Here is a 17,934-nt window from a genome sequence, read left to right as displayed (position 1 = left end):
GGTGGTATGCTTAGGATCATGAGCAGTTCCTTTCCTTCTCCATACTCTTCTCTTCCCATCACTCTGGTACAAGTTGATCTTGGTCTCATCTGTCCATAATATCTTGTTCCAGAACTGTGAAGGCTTTGTTAGATGTTGTTTGGCAAACTCTAATCTGGCCTTCCTGTTTTTGAGGCTCACCAATGGTTTACATCTTGTGGTGAACCCTCTGTATTCACTCTGGTGAAGTCTACTCTTGATTGTTGACTTTGACACACATACACCTACCTCCTGGAGAGTGTTCTTGATCTGGCCAACTGTTGTGAAGGGTGTTTTCTTCACCAGGGAAAGAATTCTTCGGTCATCCACCACAGTTGTTTTCCGTGGTCTCCTGGGACTTTTGGTGTTGCTGAGCTCACCGGTGCGTTCCTTCTTTTTGGGAATGTTCCAAACATTGTTTTGGCCATGCCTAATATTCTTGCTATCTCTCTGATGGGTTTGTTTTGTTTCTTCAGCCTAATGATGGCTTGCTTCACTGATAGCAACAGCTCTTTGGATCTCATCTTGAGAGTTGATAGCAACAGATTCCAAATGCAAATAGCACACTTGAAATGAACTCTGGGCCTTTTATCTGCACATTGTAATTGGGGTAATGAGGGAATATCACACACCTGGCCATGGAACAGCTGAGAAGCCAATTGTCCCATTACCTTTGGTCCCTTAACAAGTGGGAGGCACATATGCAAACTGCTGTAAGTCCTACACCGTTCACCTGAGTTGGATGTACATTGTGTTTGTTTCTGTCCAACTCCATTGTGGTGGTGTATAGAGCCAAAGATGTTAGAATTGTATCGATGTCCCAATATTTCTGGACCTGACTGTAAAACAAAAAAATCTTCTGTTTGGTAGAAAAACTGCTAAATACACTAAAGAACAGATATATAACATTGACAGCAATGATAAATATTGTCAAGGCCACACTTTTCCCACATAAGCACAAGTATATGAAAGGCATTAAATGACACACCTCAATGAAAATACCTTGCACTGAAAGAACAAATCATGGTACCAGATACAGTAAAACCAGACTACTGACTGGAAACACTAACAATGAAACTAAAGCTTAAATATTGAGGACACAAAATCATGGAAAGCCCCTCATGCTTAGAAAAATTAAAGAGACTCAAAAAATAGACCTATAGAAGACAAGGTAGCTAGTTACCATCATTCATGATGCAAGCAGGAGTTTTCAAGAACTAAAAAATGAGTTACTGAGAGAACAATCCAGGGAAAATTAGTGTCCAGCAGGTCATGAAGAACCAGAAGTAACTGAATGATTGTATAAGACCATTTCATTTATTCTAATTTCATTTTCTAACCTGTTTTGTTTGGTTTCTTCTTTCCAGGAGGTACGATGGCCATTGGAGAAGCAGGGGCCACCATTTCCTGACTTTCTTTTTCTTTTGCAGGTTCCCTTTTTTCTTTGTCTTGTTCATATTTCCTTGTAAAATAATCACTGCGATAAAAGGAAATAGCATGACTAATCATTGTTTGAGATTTTGCAAATACAAAGCTTATAATGTCATAAACTGGAAGGGTTCTGACACACAAAAACATACTCCACATATATTTTGAGCCTGAATTTGAATGTCTGTTGCTCAAGGTATTGTTATTAGTTTTGAATTTCCCTTTCCTTAGGAACAAGAAATCCTGCAAAATGCTAAAATAAACAATTAAAATAAAATTAATGGGAAAGTGTTGTGAATGATAAATATTGCAATTTTTAGCTTTATAAATATTTATACCTTTGTACCGTGTTTCCCCGAAAATAAGACCCTGTCTTAAATTTTTTTGAACCCCTGAAATAAGTGCTTGGCCTTATTGCCATGCACTCAAAAGCCCAATTGGGCTTATTATTAGGGGATGTCTTATTTGAGGGAAAACAGGGTATGTACACATTTACTGCATGTCTGTCACCTTTCGGAAGTTAAAACTTTCCTACTCTGATGTTGCTTCTTAATCCTTATGATTATACACACCAATTGGAGGAACCAAAATTCATAAATTCTTTATGTACATCAAACAGGCCTTGAGAATTGGCCCAAAATGTTTCTTCCAGATTATTGTCTAGAATTGGTGCACAAAATGCATAATTTTATCACTTTTCAAATAGTGTTTTTTACCTTCAGAACTGAAAATGATTTGAAATCATCATACTTATATGGTTGCCTTCTTCTTCTTGGAATTCTCTAATATTTGGATGGTAGGTATCAGTGCTTTGAGATACCACTCATAGCACAGTGTCCATAATCATATGCTTCAGGATTGAAAATCATCTTCTTTTGAAATTGTAGTCTTTTTAATGATTAGTACCTGGTACCTTCCAGATGTCTGGGGCAAAACATCCTACATTCCTTGTTCACGCTGCTTGAACTTTTGCTCTATTCTGTGTCCCTTTTGACTGCATCCTTGAGGAAGTTTCAAGGAGAGTTGTGAAAATGATATAATATCATTAAAGTACATTTCATTAAAATGCAGGTAGCTTATTACCATATTTTTCGGAGTATAAGACGCACTGAAGTATAAGACACACCTTTGGTGAGGAAAAGAAGAAAAAGAAATCTCTCTCTGCCTCTGAGCAATTTTGCCTCATTGCAGCAAACAGCAAACAGCCTGCTTTACTTTCATTTTCGTTTTCAGAATAGCTTGATTAGCACAAGGGGAAAAAAAATCTCCTCCAGCAAATTTACCTCTTTGCAGCAAGCAGCAGAACGCAAAACAGCTGAAAGCAAATCAGCTGAGAGTCGGGAGGCCGATCCAATCAACTTGTGCTAATTAGGCTGTGCTGAAGCTGAAAGGAGCTGTTTTTTCTTGCTGTTTGCTTGCAAGGACATAACTGCTGCGAGGCAGAGGCCAAATGGTGGGGACCAGTGGGTGGGCGGGGCTACATTTGGTGTATAAGATGCACCTAAATTTTCACCCCCTTTTAAGGTTCGTCTTATACTCCAAAAAATACTGTAATTTCCTTTCGGTGCTGCTACTGGAAAAGTGTAGGATAGTGTAGGAAAGAAATATAGTTCTGCAACTGCAATGCCAGCTACAAAAATCTATCATCCACATGATTAAAGTGGGAACATTATTGTTTTATGCCACTTCAGAGATTTCATCAGCTGGCTTTTGACTGGCACAACTGTCCCCTTGGAAGAGGAAGAACATATAGGGTAAAAATCATTGAGAGAAGACATTTAGTTAATTCAGTATTTAAAATTATTCCATGTGGGAACTGATTTAAAGATCATTAGTAATTGAACAATTCCTCAAATCAACATCTTTGATGTTCATTTTAGCCGGTTTATTTATTATAAGGAAACCTGTGATTATTAGGGAAAGTCTTGGTCTGTTTAAATTTGAAATGGAAGGGAAACTGAGCTTAGTATTACATATACAAATAAAGGGGAAAGTTAAAGAAAAGATATGCAAGAATAGATACAAATCAAATTTGCATTCCAGGAAGCTGTATTGTTTAGTCACCTATATGTTACAGATGTATCTTATGTCAATCTTACAGTAGTACTATAAAATGCAAAAAAAAATTATGATCAGTCTATTATTTAAATATATTGTGAAAAGTCTAAAAAAATAATTGTAACCTTTATTGCCGCATTGTCTATTAACCAGTACAAAACTATAGCAACCTTATCTCAGTTCCTATATAAAAAGGAATAATTCTATATTTTTAGTTATCTACAACTGAATTTATGCCTGTATGCATTTTTATAATCAGTTTGTGAATAGTAAATATATAGCATCCTATACTGTATTCATTTTTAAAGTATTAATTGGAGAAGGCAACAACTAGATAGAGTCAGAGTTTTTGGGTTTTTATGGTATAATAAAGTTAAGAATAATGTAGATTTAAAAAATTACTATGTACTTCTTGTCCTGCCTTCATGTGCTTTGGAATATAGCAAAGACATCCTCTTCTTTGTGGCAGCCCCTCAAATATTGGAACACAGCTATCATCTCAGCCCTAGACCTTCTTTTAATTAAACTAGACATACCCAATTCCTGCAATCATTCTTCATCTCTTTTAGCCTTCAGTCCCCTAATCATCTTTGTTGCTCTTCTTTGCACTCTTTCTAAAGAGTCTCAACATCTTTTTTATATCATGGCGATCAAAACTGGATGCAATATTCCAAGTGTGGTTTTACCAAGGCATCATAACATGGTATTAATACTTCATGTGATCTTGGTTCTATCCCTCTCTTAATGCAGCCTAGGATTGTGTTGGCTTTTTTGGTGGCTGCAGCACACTGCATGCATAGAAGAGACAGAACCTTGTAATGAAAGAGGGAGGATGGATAACATCCATTGTTTATAATTACTGTAGAGAAAATTAGAAGTTATGTGTTCAATTTTTTCTTTTTCTTTTCTACTTAAATTGCTTTTTACACTTTTCTGTTATCTTTTTCATTTCTTTCTAACTTTTCTTTATATATTTTCATATTTATCATTTACTTATGTAATTTTTAAAATAAAATTTATACAGGTAGAGTCTGACTGTTTTCATCTATATTTCTCATGGGCCCCCATCAGCACGTCCAGTGACAGATAATGGGAGCTATATTCCCAAATCCATGGAGAGCATTGTATTCTCTTGTATTACTGCAGCCCCTGAAATCTAGCCACTCATATTGCTGCCATCCTCCCTCCTTCTTCTTGGTACCTATATCACGGATTTATTTTATTCATTCAGTATTGCTATTAGTGGATGGAACTTTTTAGATAATGAGCATTTATGATAGCAGGATTTACTGACTAGTGAACACTGACTTATGTAACAACATGTCCTAATAACTATTAAAGAATACTGCTTCAAGTTCGCAAGTGTATTGTGTGCAAATGCTGAATTACAACATAATGGAATTTTAAATTTAAAAAAAAAACTTCCTAGCAAACAAAATAAATATGAGGCACTTACCCTAATAACTCATCAATCTTTTGTTGGTCACTAGGTTGAAGGCCTCTGAGCATTTCATTCAGTGATTCATTTATCCATTCAATTGCTGTATTCAAAGATTCGTATCTTTCCTTTTCATCTGCATCAATTGCTTCTGCTGAAGCACTTTCAAGAATTTCAGCATGACATGAGATCATGCTGGAACAAATAATCTGTGCAACAATATTTAAAGATGTTTATTACTGAAATTTCAAATAGAAAACATGACATTGAAATTACTTACTAAAAGCTTTTTTTATTATTGATGTATGGTTTTTTCAAGAGACTTCCACTGACAAATATCATAAACTTATCTCACTTCAAGTATTTATCCAAGGTAATTCATAGATTTTAATTCTTGTAAAATTTTATTCAAAGCATTTTATTTCACTTGTACTTATTCTATATAGTTTTAATGTAGTTCTTTTTAACACAAACAACAGCTTTTATGTGAAGTTTTGATTCATCAATGCTCTGAGAATATATTTTATAATGTTGCCCTAATACATATCTTGAACAAAACGTAATGCCATTTTTCAAGAAGCGAAAGAAAAATTAAAGAGAGTAATCTTAATTCTTCTAACTAATGAACTATGTAATGCATATGTAATGAATGATATATATTTTCAAATGAAAATTTGAAAACTTTACTAATTTTTATAATTTCTCCACAATATTAGATGTCGTTATAAAATAATATAAAAGGACATTTTCCCAGTTGCAAAATGAGAGAATAGAATTTCAACTAAATTAATTGAACTACAGGAAATCAAAACTTTAGGCACAGAAATCACATACAACAGGAATGTATTTAAACTGTATATTTTTTTTAAACAACAATCATACAAAGGGGATAGGAGTAAGATGGAAGTAAGATCAGGATCATACTGAACAGGAAGGTAATAATCTGACCTGCTATATCGTTTCCTCATCCAATTCATAATCAAGCTAGGTCAGAAGTTTTCATTGTAATGAATGATTTGGGCTAAGATGGTGGCTGAGCCTCTTTGCTTTTTGATTCTGTCTTCCAGTCAGTTGTATTGCTTTTCTTTCACATATGTTTTCATTTTAATGATTTAATTACAAGCTGTATAGAGTTCTGGTGGAGTTGGTCATCCTTGAAATTGTATAAACAAATAGAGAATTAACTGCAACACAACTCATACCTTATCATAGTCTCTAACTCGGCAAAAGACTTCAACTTCTAATGTTGGTCGGCCAGTTCCATCCAGCACACTTTTAGCATCTAATTTGCATATCACTGGAGGTTTTGATAATTCAGAGAAGAAGTTTGCCTAGAAGACCAGTAATTAGTGCAATTAGATTCAAAGGCTTTAAAAGATACAATTACAATTTGTTTTTTACCTTAAAGTTCTTGGGTGGTTCATTTAGTTACTAATTCTTGTAGCCATAGACTGGGGAGAAAAAAACCTTGAATGGTATATGATCTGCTTCAACCCTAGCTGAAGCAGATTGTCTGGACTCTTTTCAATCAGTTTGTGGCAGATTCTGCTGTGAAGTCCAGCCTATCTAAAATACTCAAGCTAAGTTTCTGTGTTTGATTAGTATGCGTAATCTTGTTTCTACCTGCTAATTCCTTCAGACTGATTCCTTGTGATGAACGATCAGGTAATCACAACATCATATTCTGAACATTTTTTGGGTACAGCCACAGAAAAGGCATGTAGCTGAGATCCTACCAGATGGCAACATTTAAGGTATGGAACTTGTTAGGACAGATCGATACCCTCAAGCAAAGGTGATCCTGCAAGTGACCTTGACCCATGCAATTTAGAATTTTAAAGATAATAGCCAGCACTTTGAACTGTATCCAGAAGACACCTGGAAGCTAATGCAACTCATACATCAGCTGTGTAACAAAGGCAAAACATGAAGAACCCAGAACAAGCTGCTGCATGTTGGATGAACTGAACCAAATCGTTTTCAAGGACAGACCAATGTAGATCACACTGCATTATTCCAGCTAAAAGATAACTAAAATGTGAGTGTCAGTGAGCAAGGTCTCCCAGTCTAGGAAAGATCACAACTTGAACAAAGGAGTCCTCCTCCAACCACAGCTGCTGCTATCTCCTGCTTTACCAGGAGTTGCGAATCCAGGAGGACCCCCAAATTGTGCACCAACTCTGTCTGATGGTGTATTATCCCACTGAGTATCAAGGATGACAAGTCACCAAAGCCCCACCAGAGTGGGAAATCCAAACCGATTCAACTTGTGAGACAATCTGTTTGGTGAAGTGGTTAAGCCACCAGGCTAGGAACTGGGAAACTAGACCCCTCTTAGGGCCAAAGACAACTGTGTGACCTTAGGCCAGTCACTCTGTCAGTCCTAGAAAGCAGGCAATAGCAAACTACTTCCAAAATCTTGCCAAGAAAAATGCAAGGTCTTGTCCAGACAGTTGCCAGCAGTCACCTTTGACTGGAAGGCACAAACACTAAAAGCACTTTGCTCCCCATCCAGGCTCCAGACACTGGATAGGCACCTGAACAGCATTACCTTCCTGGAACAGGAGTGGAGATTTATAATATATTGATGATACTTCATTCATAATATCAAATAACCTTATCCAATGGCCTCATGTAGTTGTTAAGTAGGAGAAGGAACAAGGGGGAAACCAGAAACCTGAGGCCCCTGAATAAAAAAAGTCTGAATGGACCTCTCCTCATCACCAACACCAATTATAACTAGCCATGGAGGAAGCAGAATCACTTTAAAGCAGCGTCCTGTCCCCACCATTTCTAACCCTATTAAAAAACTCATTTGTAAGCCTATCTCCAACCACTGAGATAGCGGTTCTACGATCAAGAGTCCAAATCCAAGTCACCACAATTCTTACCAGTTTAGGTCTCCCACATCTATTTTCCTGCCATTCTGTCTTCTGTCCTGTTCTAAGCCATCATACCACTGAAGATAGAACATAGTGTCCAAGCCTGAGTGTAGGGATATACTGATGCCAGAGCAGTCTTTGCCTACCCAGAAGTTATTACAAAATAAGTCATTATTGAAGAGAAAGATGTTTTGCAATACCAGGAGGTGGTCTGGCAATGCAAGGTCTTTGCAAGGTTGGTGCAGGACTGTGATGGAAGAGCAGCTGAAGTACGTGGCAGGCAGAGGGAGTAGAGGAGAAAAGAATCTGGAGATATGCAGAGCTGGAAGAACGGAGGCCTGGAGAAAGGATTTACTTTCACTTTGTTTAAGATAGGAGACAAAGAATTTGTTTTAATGGTGATTGGCTCCTAATGTCACTCGAGAGTCAAACTGTTACTCTTCTTGTTTTCTTTTCTGCCAAACTATTTAATGATGTAGGAAACCAGGCTGCTTTGGGCACCCAGCAGATTACACACTGGGTTCAGATTTTAACTGTCAATATTTTCTTTAGGATATGGTTTCTTTTTCTTGCTCCTTTTTATTCCTGTCCGTTTTCCTTTCAATTGGTGTTTCTTTAGCTGTTTCTTTACCTTCAGTTCTTTTGGACCTAATGGCTCTTTTCCTTCTATTGATTTTTTTTTTTATTTCAACACCACTATAGTAATTGCCAATTCTTTTTCATTAGACTTAAGGATGAACTCTAAGTCTTTTCAGAAAAGTGTCTCAAAATTGAAAAAAAGCTTGCTCACTTAGGGTACTTACACCTGAGATTTTTTTTACTTCTTAATCCTTTCTTTTTGGAGGTCGTGGAAAAACTCAAAAGATGTGCCTGGGTCATACAAACTACCTGAGAGATGTCAAGGCACAGCTTATCATGGTAGTGTCTCCAGAAAGCATCCTAAAAAGACCATAGGGTAACATTTGGATTGGAAGTCCGGGGTCCGGAAGAGAACCACAATCTTGGATGAAGATATTTAAGCTGAGTATTGTTTTATCATGATCACCAATGTGCTAGATTCCAGGTTCTGCTTCTTTTGAAGTTGGAAAGGAAGGAAGGAAATAGGAGGGTTGAGGTGATACACACGGGCATCCAGGCCACATCGTGGATCTGATGGCTCTTCTGACATATGCTACCATAGACAAATTTTCCTCTTTTCAGTTCTAGAAAACAAGTTTCTTTTTTTAAACAAAAGGCCAGAGAAAACAAGATAGCAGAACATTTGCTACCTTGAGGCTCAGCATTAGTGGACTGAAATACACCAATGGTAGAATCAGGCAGTCTTCATAGCATGGTTTGCAAAGCAGTTTTTACCCTGTGGCTGTAGCAGTATACTTCATCATCATGGCACCTAGAGCTGATATCCTCTTTAGTTTTCAATCAGTAGAAGACATTATAATATAATAAAAGAGTCTTGAGTAATGTGTAAATGGGTATACCAAAGTGCTCTTTGGTATACAATTGTGGTATGTCAATCATAATTTTGTTTTCATTGGTGAAATGCAGAAACAAAGCAGCATTTTCCAGCATGTAGATAAACATGCTCAGGTAAGAGCAGTCATTGAAAAATATCTAGATGTCTAGAGTGAATACTTGCTATTTGTTTTGATGCTTGTTATTGTTCCATCCAAAATTAGTTTATTACTATATAAAAGATGATTCTAATATATTTCTTCCTTAATGATGCACACAGAGCAGCAGTATATTCTCAGATGGGTTTCCTTTCTCAGTTTAACAATATTGATTACTGTGGGAGAATACACGCAGATACACAGAGAAAAAGAGAGAGAATGAAGGATAATAAATAACGTGTACAAAAAAAAAGAATTCATATCTTAGCTTGGAGAGAACAGTTGACAGATGTTTTTTCTGACAATAAGAATGAAGATGTTCAATGTATAATCATGCTTTATTATGCTACAGTGAAAGATGTTACAGTAAAAAAATAAAATTACAGGAGGTGAGCTGTAACCCAAAACAAAATATGTGATCTTCACCCTATCCCAAGTCTGAAGACTTAGAATGAGGATCCCAAACTGGCAATGTTGAAAAATCTAGGTTGACCTTCATTTGCAATCTAGATTAATTTGTTTAAAAAAAAGATAGAATACTGTTCATTGCCAGAATTCTGGAAATTCTTTAAATAAAAGTACTGAAATTATATATGTTTTAAAGAAAACTAAAAAGATACAGAACTAGTTCCCAAACTCTACAACTCCAAACCTATCAAGTAACTGCTTAATTAAGCTTTTATTAAAAAAAATAGGAACTCACTATAATTAAAGCTGTCGTGCACAGGCATTCCTGAGAAAGTGGGGTATGTGTATGAAGTGACAAAATTCATATCATGATGCAAATATCACAACTTACATATTGTGTCAGATGTTGAGATATTATGCAACAGTGGCATTTGTATTATGAAATCACAATATGCATGTCATTTTGACATATACTCAGTTTGTTATGAATGGCACAATATGTTTAGAACTGAATGTTGTATTTATAAAGCTATCATTAACTTGATTTATATTCCAGTATGCTTCTGCAAAGGCCGTCTATGGTAACCTATCAGTTTGTCTACTTCTGAACTCAGATGCGCTATTGTTAACAAATACTGGATGCCAGTCTTGTTAAATTAGCAACTGTATTTACTTTCTAGAAACAATTTATAAGTAAATCACTTATTATCTATTGCAACAAAACTATTATGTCTTCTACAGCAGTCCGAGGACATAAAAAGGGCACCAGATTAAGAAAGCTAAAGGCTTCACATTCGTTATACTTTAGGCTGCCTTCACATAGAGAACATCAAGATGAGTCTCTACTTGACACTATTACATTTGAGCTTACATTGTAATAAATGTATTACTACATTAAATCATGTGTGTCCAACTTTTTGGCTTGCTTTAGCCACGTTGGGTAAAGAGGAATTGTCTTGGGATGCATGTAAAATATATAACATAATTAATATGTATAAATAAAAAACTTGCTTTTTTACCAACTTGCATGTGGCCCCTGGGCCGTGGGTTGAACATGCCTGCTTTAAATCATAAAAGTGTAACAAAACCAATGAGTTATTTCATTTCCAGGAAGCACTAAGAATCCCATAAAATCCAGGCTGTTAGCTAATCCATTAGTTCAGTGTTTCTCAACCTCAGCAAGTTTAAGTGGTATGGACTTCAAACTCCCAGAATATCCCAGCCAGCCAGCCAGCAGCATTCCATCTGGGGAATTCCGGGAGTTTGAAGTCCCTACCTCTTAAAGTTGCTGAGGTTGAGAAACAGATTTCAGTTACAGGTAGTCCTTGAGTTACAACCGCAATTGAGCCCAAAATTTATGTTGCTAAGTGAAAAATTTGTTAAGTGAAGTTTGCCTCACTTAACAACTTTTCTTGCACCGTTAAGTGAATCATTGCATTTGTTAAGTAAGGTTGTTAAGTAAATCTAGATTCCCCATTGACTTTGTCTGTCAGAAGGTCAAAAGCGGATCACATGACCCCTGGACACTGCAGCCGTCATAAATACAAAACAGTTGCCCAGCATCTGAATTTTGATCATGTGACCATGGGGATGCTGCAACGGTAGTAAGTGTAAAAAAACGGTCACAAGGCACTGTTTTCAGAGCCGTTGAACTCTTTGAACGGTCACTAAATGAATTGTTGTAAGTGGAGGATTACCTATATATGGTCAGCTCCCAAAACCCTCTCTGCTAGTGCTATTGCCTCCATTTAGTGCGCCTGCGCGTTTTGATCCGCGCCAACCGGCCAAGCGCCGCTTACCAGATAACCGTAGAGATCCCCGGGACGCTGGTAGAACATGGTGTTGAGTACTTCCTCCAAACGCTGCGGTACTTCGTTGCTCCGGTAATACTCCGCAGCCTGGTGTTTGAGATCCATGATAGAAAACCGTCGATCCGGCTCCGATGGCCGTTCCCTCCCCGTATAAGTTTGCCGGCGCGCCATAAGCCCCGCGACCGTCGCTAGGAAACGGGAACGCTCTCCGGCCTGGCCCCGAGATTTCCAAAATCTCGCGAAATCGTCTCCTCGGTCGGCGAAGCCAGCCGTGTCCTTTCAGCCTTAGCATCCGTCTGCGATGCTGAGAACGAGCTTCGTTGGAATTGAATGGACTTTATATCTTGGGAGGGACGTGACCGGCATTGCACAGCAATAGGATCCGTTGACATCTGTAGAAAATTAAAGCTTAGCTGGGAGAAGGAATGGCCGCCACCATAGGGGTCCCCAGCAGCTGCTTTGGGTGGTTCCTAGTCTTCCAGGAGGGTGTCTCTCCTGCTTTTATCCCCGGATAGAGAGGGAGCTATTTTCACACCTCATGTTTATCTTTAATAAACATAATCATGATTTATTCACATGTCTGGATTGACATGACACAGTGGATCCATATACTAACCACTTGGTTTGGATACACACTGGCCGTCCAGTCTCTTCTTAAAAACCTCCAGTGATATTTCAACACTATTTTATTTAAATTCTCAAAATATTCTTTTCCCAGCCTAATTGGAATTGTCTGGAACAAATATAGAATTCTATTGTTCTCACTGTTAGGAAGTTTCTCCTTAATTTCAGGTTAAAGTTCCTAACAGTGAGAACAATTAACCAGTAGAAGGGGGCATGCATAAGCGCACTATTCCCTGTCCTACTGTCCCCATTTATCTGTACTTACTTCCTTTGTTTATGTGTATGCTTATACCTATACCTGGTATCTTGCACATGTTTGACAAATTAAATAAATAAATAAATAAATAAAAAGAACAGATTGCCTTCAGAAGTTGTGGGTGCTTTATCACTGGAGGGTATTTTTTAAAGAAGAAATTGGACAGCCACTTGTCTGAAAAGGTATAGGGTCTCCTTATTTTTTTACTATTATTATTATTTAATATTTCTATACTGCCCACTCTCTGAGGACTCTGGGCGGCTTACACCAAAGACAGTATACTAAATAGCATATTTCCCCCAACAATTTGGGTCCTCATTTTACCCACCTCGGAAAGATGGAAGGCTGAGTCAACCTTGAGCTGGTGAGATTTGATCTGTTGATCTGCTGAACTAGCAGTCAGCTGAAGTAACTGCAGTACTGCACTCTAACCACTGCGCCACCTCGGCTCTTCTTGAGCAGAAGATTGGACTAGTCACTAGAAGACCTCCAAGGTAGCTTCCAGCTCTATTATGAGTTGGAAATTGAGGCTGTCCTTGCTGCTGGGGAGAGTTTTTCAGCATGCATTGCTTGCCTTAGATGTGACTGGTCATTTTCAACCAAAATGACTAAGAGTAAGGACTAGGCTTGGTGAGGATATATATCTTATAAATCAGATTTTGGTTTATAATCTGGTTTTCTTGATGGGGATTTTTTAATTTTTTGCAAACAATATTGAATGTTAAGAGTTTCAGTGGGGAACTCTGCTTAAAAATATTATAAAGAGAAGAATCTAGGAGAGACAATTGTAGTAAATGTTACAAAATGTTTATAGTGTAGTGCAAAGTTATTTAGATGATTCATGAATCACATAGTTTACACTGAATTAATGTGTTTCATCCTGGGAATGTGATAAAATTGCTGAATATTCTGAGTTTCATAATTTTGCATAAATCAAGTGTTTCTATTACTTAACTGGAAAATAGAATAGAGGTTTGAATATTGTTGAAATCTGAAACTTTAGATATGTTGCTAAGAGCATCAAGGGAACAAAAGTTTACAGCAACATCCTAGTTGAAATACAGCTTATCATTATTCGGTCATAGGGGGTGGGGGGTGGAATCAGCGTTTCCATCTATTAAAATTGTGAAAGGGTTATAAAGCACCTGTGTGAAATACAGAAGTACAAAGGGACTTGACAAGATACAGGAAACACATTTTTCTTCTCTAAATGGCAGCCTATTATTTTGTCTCTAAGGAATCATGTTTGCCATTGTGTCTCCAGGTGCTGTGTTACCAGCTCCAGGTTATGTGATGGTATTCAAAAACTTTCAGTGACAGTGTAGTGGTCCACACAAAGGAAAAAGTTGGGATTTTATTGCCTTAAGCAATAAAGCATATTCTATAAACCAGAGTGTCAAAAACCCCTAATGGTTTAAGCGATATGTCAAACAAGTCAGCGGCTTCTCTGCTTTCCCTAGAAAGTGTGGAAATCTTTGCTTTCCTACCCCAAACGGGAAGATAGTGAGTAAGAGGTTGCAGATGCTGCTTCAATAGAATCAGTCTTTCCTCGTGTTTATTCTTTTGATAGCAAACAGAGAAAATGAGCTGGAAAAGACAAGGGATGAGATATTGAGTAGTTCTGACACAACTCACTCATCTATACTGTTTCATTTTAAACCTCTCCCCCGCCTCGTATTTAGTTTTCTGGCTCCAACATTAACAACTTAGAAGTTTAGAATATTCCATTCTTGCTGAGCTCTTTAAATTCCTCTGTTGTTCTTCTGGTTCTTCTTCTTCTTCTTCTTCTTCTTCTTCTTCTTCTTCTTCTTCTTCTTCTTCTTCTTCTTCTTCTTCTTCTTCTTCTTCTTCTTCTTCTTCTTCTTCTTCTTCTTCTTCTCCTCCTCCTTCTCCTCCTCCTCCTCCTCCTCCTCCTCCTCCTCCTCCTCCTCCTCCTCCTCCTCCTCCTCCTTTTCCTCCTCCTCCTCCTCCTCCTCCTCCTCCTCCTCTTCTTCTTCTTCTTCTTCCTCCTCCTCCTCCTCCTCCACCACCACCACCTCCTCCTTCTCCTCTTTCTCCTCCTCCTCCTTCTCCTCTTTTATCATGATGTATTTCTCATTCTTAAAAACCTTTATTTATTTAGAAAATTTATATAACCTCCCAGATCATTCAGTGACTTGGTGTTGCTTACAGAAGTAAAACCCCAAATACAAAACCCAATAAATATTTCCTTTCATAAAACTGTTCCTATCTTGTAGATTTATATTTCAAATTTTATTGCTGCATATCTACATTACAGTAAATTATACATAACAACAAAGTATACAGCATAACTTTTTCATTTGAAAATGACTGTTATAAAGTGTAGTAAAACATTACTGTTATTACAACTAGGCATGTTATCTTGTGCAGCATACTTAATCTTAGGTAGTTTAACCATTTCTTGCTATAAAAAGCAGCTAAATTCTTTTCTTTCTAAAAAGGAAAAGGTCTTAGAAAAATTAAGGGTTAAAAGTATTTATTTATCAAGCTGGCATATATTAACAAGTACTGTTTAAATTGGTCTTCTGTATATAAAGTATGTATTATAGAAAGCTTTGGCACAGTTTAGTTAGTTAAGACCTTTTTATTTTTACACACAAATTGTGTGCTGATTTTCAAGACTTTTAAAAGGTTGGTTATGATCTTTATTGTCTGAAATTTTCTGGCAAGTACCTTTTTAGGATCAAAAAAAGACTCTTTGAACAACAAAATTGCTAAAGATTACCATGCTGAAAGGAAGACAGATTACAGTTTGCAAAATGTCTACAAAGGATAAAGCATCCAAAAGTACTTCAATCTGTGTGTATATGTGTGAAAGAGAGAGAGAGAGAGAGAAAGATATACATACACACCTTTATTTTTGATGGAAAGAAACATTTCTCCATCTAAATGAGCACTTTTAGCCTGAAATTTCCTACAAAAATTACTTTGTTACATTCTTCATTTGTAATTTTGTTTGAACTAACTGAAAATGGATACACTTAAAATGCTGTTAGCTGTATACTTCCTTAGATCTGAAATCAATGTCCGTAGACCTCCCTCATTGTATGTTCACTTCAGTGGGCTGGAAAGTAATGAAGAAAAATCTCCACTGCATCATTTTCCTTTTCAGTCACATCCTTTTTGAAATATCCTAGTATCTCTGCAGGGAGTTAATCCCTCTTCACGTCTCTGTAGTCACCAAAAATGTTTCTGAATTGAAGACATTCCTTAAAGGAGGTATGTGCATTGCTGCAGCCCATTAGTTTTTATTAAAATTTAGGCAGTTGCATTTTTGGCAGCATACTTATAGTTCTACAGTTTTTTTAATTCAGTTGTCATAAACTTGGGGTGATTTTATTTTCTGTGATAATTTGTTAATTCTAGCGTATCCTTGGAAGTATTCCAAAGCCTCCCATTTGAAATGTTTATATCAAATATACATTAAATTTAGTCATTAAATAATCATTGAATTAGATCTAGCATAAATTTTAATTCCCGGTGTATATTTTGAGCACTATGAATGATAAATCAATAAATACTTAAGAGATAACTTTCCCTGGATAATTTTTGTTTTGTGCCTTTATTATACTACATTAATCCATTAATCAGATAGAATAACTAGGCTTATACTGTACTATATATACCAAATTTTACCTGATCTACAATTTATTGTATTTCATGCATGTAGCCTACGTGTATCTCTGTGGTCTTTTTATGTATCATATTTTCTTTATCACGTGATATTAAAATATTGGTACTGTACAAGTGCTGTTCTTACAATTTGAGGTAATACAAAGTACTTTAATTGCTGTGTTACAAATGTTTAGGAATATGCAATAATTTGCAGCCTATTGTCAATTATCCCTAACATGTGAGAAAACAGGATACAGCTGTTCTTTCTCTCTTTTTAATGTATTAATATACTATAATGACACATGTTCATAGCATAAATTAAATGTGGATATACAAATGTATACGTATCAATTTCTGGGATTATTTAATGTACTGAATTCTTAATCATTATTTTTTTAAATAGAAAGGACTGTTTGTAATCTAATTCTAAACTGTTTATTCACATTTTAAATGTCAGTGTTTGGGAGACTGTGTTGTTGCTTTCTTCAGTTTTTAATTAGCATATAGATATCAAAAGACATTTGTGATGCCTAGCACATAGATTAAATAGCATTGTATATATTTACTCTCTTTGATATTGCCTAACGCTGCAGTTAAACAGTCCAGAAACTACTTGGGACTTACAAGATGCCAGATAGCCACATCTCTGCTGTTGCATTACCTTTTAGCCTGGTCTTTTAAAAGATTATTGTGTTTAGTGAGGATGCTGTCGACTTTGACTCTTCGTAGAATTTTCCCATAAAAGTGATCAGGGATAAGGGGCGTTAAAGAATTCCTTTCCCTGTCAATTAGTGCAAGATGGTATTTGGCTTCCAGCTGTTCTAATACTCTTACAAAAAGAAATAATACAATTGCTTACTTCAGTATGACTCCCACTACTAACTTCTTTAAGCTTCTGAAAAATGGCATCAATTTTCTCTAATCCATTTGGAGATCGTAGTGTGTTAATTCTCATGTACCTCAGAACATAGATTATTTACATTGTAAAAATAATGATTTCAGGACTTACTTAGAAATTCCATTGTACCAGCATTAATGAAGGATCTATTGTAAGCTATCATGTTGAGGCTTTTAAAGGACCTATTAGTTCAAGGATCATTGACACAACAGACTAATGAGTCTCTTGGCAATGTTGTCATTTGTTGTGTTAATATGTTTGCAGGCTGTGAACTTGAAGACTACATCTTTGGCTGGTTGTTTGTTTCTGCATCAGATATTACTATGCCATATATTGTGATAAAGACATCATGATGCTGTTAAATTATAATTAGAAATATTATAAGGTCTGATTATTTCCAGATTAATTCAGACAATGGTAACAAAACATTTTTGCATTCTAACTTATTCATTCTTTGGTCTGATTCTGATAGGTATTCACAAGGATTTTGTAATTTAGTGAACAAAACATTTAAAAATGACACATGCTATTTTTACCAACTACAATATATGAATATCTTGAAATGTTTCTTCAATACCTAGAAAAAAGTAACTTGAATGTTTGATTATGAAAATTAATAAAGTGCTTTTAATGCTACTTAAATTCAGGGCTTTACTAGAAATTATTTTCATGGGAACACCAATAAATATTTTCAGACTTGACTGCTCATTAGCATGAACTTCATTTGCATTCCCTAAAAACTTACTTACATGCTCATTTTAGAATGCTAAAAAGGCTACATATAATATATCACTGTTGCTCAGTAACAAATCTGGAAGTATTTCTGCTGGAATTAGCAATAGCACTTAGATTTACATACCACTCCAT

At 36.3% G+C, this 17,934-nt stretch overlaps 1 protein-coding gene across 1 annotated transcript in view; it reads right to left on the bottom strand.

Moving 5' to 3' along the window:
* Positions 1 to 11,824, bottom strand: part of ENO4 (enolase 4) — a 29,072-nt gene extending 17,248 nt beyond the window's left edge. The window contains exons 1-4 of the mRNA XM_070946028.1: positions 11,642 to 11,824; positions 6,145 to 6,273; positions 4,961 to 5,151; positions 1,359 to 1,495 (exon numbers count right to left, since the gene is read on the bottom strand). Coding sequence (XP_070802129.1) covers positions 1,359 to 1,495; positions 4,961 to 5,151; positions 6,145 to 6,273; positions 11,642 to 11,824 — 640 coding nt within the window. The remainder of the gene's footprint in view (positions 1 to 1,358; positions 1,496 to 4,960; positions 5,152 to 6,144; positions 6,274 to 11,641) is intronic.
* Between the last annotated feature and the right edge of the window lie 6,110 nt (positions 11,825 to 17,934).

Source organism: Pituophis catenifer, unplaced genomic scaffold (genome assembly GCF_029215685.1).
Source record: "Pituophis catenifer annectens isolate HBS135680 unplaced genomic scaffold, rPitCat1.0.hap2 SCAF_6, whole genome shotgun sequence".
Classification (NCBI taxonomy): Eukaryota; Metazoa; Chordata; class Lepidosauria; order Squamata; family Colubridae; genus Pituophis; species Pituophis catenifer.
This window is presented reverse-complemented; position numbering and strand designations above follow the sequence as displayed.